This window comes from Gorilla gorilla, chromosome 7, assembly GCF_029281585.2.
Source record: "Gorilla gorilla gorilla isolate KB3781 chromosome 7, NHGRI_mGorGor1-v2.1_pri, whole genome shotgun sequence".
Taxonomy (NCBI): Eukaryota; Metazoa; Chordata; class Mammalia; order Primates; family Hominidae; genus Gorilla; species Gorilla gorilla.
In genome coordinates, this window is record NC_073231.2 from 16,145,431 (window position 1) to 16,149,222 (window position 3,792).

Sequence of the window (3,792 nt, forward strand, 5' to 3'; positions counted from 1 at the left end):
CCCTTATCCCTGACTTCAAACAGACCTGCCAAAGGGTGGCACACGCCATGCCCTGTGTCTTCGATCATTCTGTCCGTCAAGGGAGACAGAATCACCGTGTCTTCTACCGGAGTGAATCGTGAGAGACCTAAGTCCAGTGTCCAGAATCAGTTGTTTGTTTGGGGTTGAAAGCTCAACTCCCCATACCTAGGCCACGGGCCCTGTGGCAGGTGAGGTTTACTCTTGGACTAGGTAGTCATGGCAGAGGAACACACAATATCCGAGGATGCACACAGCACATTGTGTTCTACAGATTTGACAGACTGGTGGTGAGGTCTCCTCATGACCACACAGGCAGGGCGTTAGCAGGTGGCTTCCTGTGGGTGTGTGAATATCCAACGTGCTTAACCATCGACATGTGTGTGTTTGTGTGTGTTTCAGGTGACCCAACAGTCAACCCCTGAAAAAGGCGGTCATAAAACCCCCAGCAGACGAAGATGATGGCACGTCGGGACCCCAAATCTTGGGCCAAGAGACTGGTGAGAGCCCAGACCCTCCAGAAGCAGCGGAGGGCCCCAGTTGGGCCAAGGGCTCCCCCGCCCGATGAAGAAGATCCCAGGGTAAGTCTAGCCCTGGATCTCTTGGGTATCGGGGTGGGGGTGGGGACGGGGGGAGGGGGTGTCACACGGTCCTCGGAGACTGGGTTGGATTCCAAAGAGTTCTGTCACCACCACCCAGGTTGCTTTTCCCATCCAAGGTGGGCGTGGCTTGGGACCTTCTCCCCAGCCCGATAGGTCCCTTGAGAAACTCTTGGGGGCAACCTCTCTTTCTACTTAGAGTCCTGTGTAGCCACGTTTGGCTGCGTTGTTGACATCGGGTTCACCATCGTGCCCCTTGGAACCTTGAGTCCTTCCTTTCAGAGTTCCTCCGTCACATGGGCTTTGGGAGGGAACATCGTATCCGAACTCTCCCAGCACTTAACGGCCCCCATGCCGGTGTCCCCTCTTTGGAATCCTTATTCAGCTCTGAATTCACAATCCGTCCCAATGTTGACGTGGGATCGCTGCCTGTGGCTTCAGCTCACTCACTGACATCACTTCCTTTCCACCCACAGCTCAAGTGCAAAAACTGCGGGGCCTTTGGCCACACGGCCAGAAGTACCAGGTGCCCCATGAAGTGCTGGAAGGCAGCCCTGGTTCCAGCGACCTTGGGGAAAAAGGAAGGGAAGGAAAACCTGAAACCATGGAAGCCCCAGGTTGAAGCCAACCCGGGGCCCTTGAACAAGGATAAGGGAGAGAAGGAAGAGAGACCAAGGTGAGCAGTGGGAGGGGTTTTCACCACCCTTAGGGTACTGCCTCCTAAGGACATGGTGTCTCTGCACCTGCACACCGTGTGCCTTTCCGTCTCCGGGCCAGGGAAGGAACGCTGCAGAGAAATAGGCCGCAGCTCCGTGTCCTCCGGGGTTCCGCACCCAGGAGCTCCTTTGGCTCTGGGAGATTCAGGGACGGGGAGAGGCGGGGGCGCTTCGTGCAGGTTCCCCGCGACAGAGGGAAAAGCGATGGAATCCAAATCACAGTCCTTAGTGGGGAAGCCTAGAGGGCCACCTGGAGGATGGGAAGGTTGGCACGTGAGGGAAGGTGCAGAGGCGGAAAGGGCACCAGATGTCCATTTCTGTATCACAAAACACGGAGTGGGACTGGGCCCCAGACGGGGTTCTCCCTGTCTCCTGCGGAAAACCAGGGGGCACGGCCTGACCTTTTTCCGTTCTGCAGGCAACAAGACCCGCAGAGGAAGGCTCTCCTCCACATATTTTCCGGGAAAGCTCCAGAGAAGCCGCTGCCGAATCGAAAAGGATCCACGGAATCTTCTGATTATCTGAGGGTGAGTGTCACCCCGGGCCCCTGGTCCTTTTCTCCTCTAGGTCACCCTGCTTGATTTCCTTTCAGCTTCCCGTCTGCGGGAGGAAATCGGGGAACCCCTCTTTCTTGCCTTCTTGGGGTCAGGGACTCCACGATCCTTCCAGGTCGATTTGATTGCAGGCGAAGGCATCTGAAGATGCCGTATTTCCTGTTGCTTCCTTTCTGTCCAATTATGGCAAGCCTGCCAACAACATGTTCCTAGCGGCATGAGGAAATTAGTCCCTCAGAGGCCCCAAACGTGGAGAAGGCTAAACCCAGGAACATGCACGTGTTCAGAGAAGACGTCCCGAGTACCCTTGAGCCACCAACCTGCCTTCGGAAGGGCATTAGTCCGTTCCACTTCATGGAAGGCTGAGTGGAGGCGCTTGGATCCAGTTAATGCCCAAGACGCGATCTTTTGAACAATGGTGTGCTTAGATCAGCTACACATAGCTCGAGAGCGCATCTTTCATGTGTCTTGTCCTGATCAGCACTCAGCTGGAGTCCTACTTCCAAGGACCGCCTGTCGATACTGTACTAAGAATTTCATGGCGTGTGCACCTTGTCTTTAGATGTGCTTGATTTTCACGTTGGCTCCATGCTGAGGAACTACTTCTAACCTGTGTTGTTTCCTCTCTTTCAGGTTGCAAGCGGGCCAATGCCGGTCCACACAACCAGTAAGAGGCCGCGCGTGGACCCTGTCCCCGCTGATCGCTCAGCTACCGAAATGTCTGGCAGGGGCTCCGTCTTGGCTTCACTGTCTCCCCTCAGAAAAGCCAGTCTGAGCTCCTCCTCAAGTCTCGGACCAAAGGAAAGACAGACGGGGGCTGCGGCCGACATCCCTCAGCCTGCCGTCAGGCACCAGGGCCCCGAGCCTCTCCTCGTGGTGAAGCCGACACACTGCAGCCCTGAGGGTGGCTGCCGAGAAGTTCCCCAGGCTGCCTCCAGAACCCACGGCCTGCTCCAGGCCATCAGACCCCAGGCACAAGACAAACGTCCTGCGGTGACCTCACAGCCCTGCCCGCCAGCCGCCACACACAGCTTGGGCCTAGGCTCCAATCTCAGCTTCGGGCCAGGAGCCAAGAGACCTGCCCAGGCTCCGATTCAGGCTTGCCTGAACTTCCCCAAGAAACCGAGACTGGGTCCCTTCCAGATCCCCGAAAGCGCCATCCAGGGAGGTGAGCTGGGGGCCCCGGAGAATCTCCAACCTCCGCCAGCCGCAACCGAACTTGGACCAAGTACGTCGCCCCAGATGGACAGGAGGACACCGGCCCAGGTGCCCAGCGTCGACCGGCAGCCTCCGCACAGCAGACCTTGCCTGCCTACTGCCCAGGCCTGCACCATGTCCCATCACCCAGCGGCCAGCCATGATGGGGCCCAGCCTCTCAGAGTGCTCTTCCGGAGACTGGAGAACGGACGCTGGAGCTCCAGCCTCCTGGCGGCCCCCTCATTTCCCTCTCCTGAGAAGCCGGGAGGCTTCCTCGCTCAGAGCCCTCATGTGTCAGAGAAGTCTGAGGGTCCCTGTGTTCGTGTCCCACCGAGCGTCCTCTATGAGGACCTTCAGGTTTCCTCCTCCTCAGAGGACAGCGATTCTGACCTGGAGTGAGACTGCAGGTGGCAGGGGCTCCTTGGCCTCCAGCTCCCGTGACTTGGAGGGGACTGTGGGACTGAGGAGTGCGGAGCAGAGAGCAGACTCTGTGCGGTGACTCCGATGCTCCCCGGCTGTGGCGCTTCTGTGGATGTGGGAGCCCGGGCCAGGCAGGGAGCAGGTGCAGGGAGCAGGTGCAGGGACTCTGCCTCATTGAATTCTGGTGAGGGACGTTGTAGTTCGCGTGGTTCTCCGGAAACGCGCCAGGAAAAGCTTCCGTGCCAGAGATTCGTTGCCTCAGAAACTGCGTGACGCACAGGAGTCAGA

At 58.0% G+C, this 3,792-nt stretch overlaps 1 protein-coding gene across 1 annotated transcript; it reads left to right on the forward strand.

The window, feature by feature from the left end:
* The first annotated feature begins 476 nt into the window (after positions 1-476).
* On the forward strand, positions 477-3,483 carry LOC134759007 (protein FAM90A15-like). The gene is made up of 4 exons (XM_063708980.1): positions 477-599; positions 1,094-1,293; positions 1,752-1,860; positions 2,521-3,483. Exons 1-4 carry the CDS (start codon positions 477-479, stop codon positions 3,481-3,483), a joined length of 1,395 nt encoding a protein of 464 aa, XP_063565050.1.
* Positions 3,484-3,792: the final 309 nt, after the last annotated feature.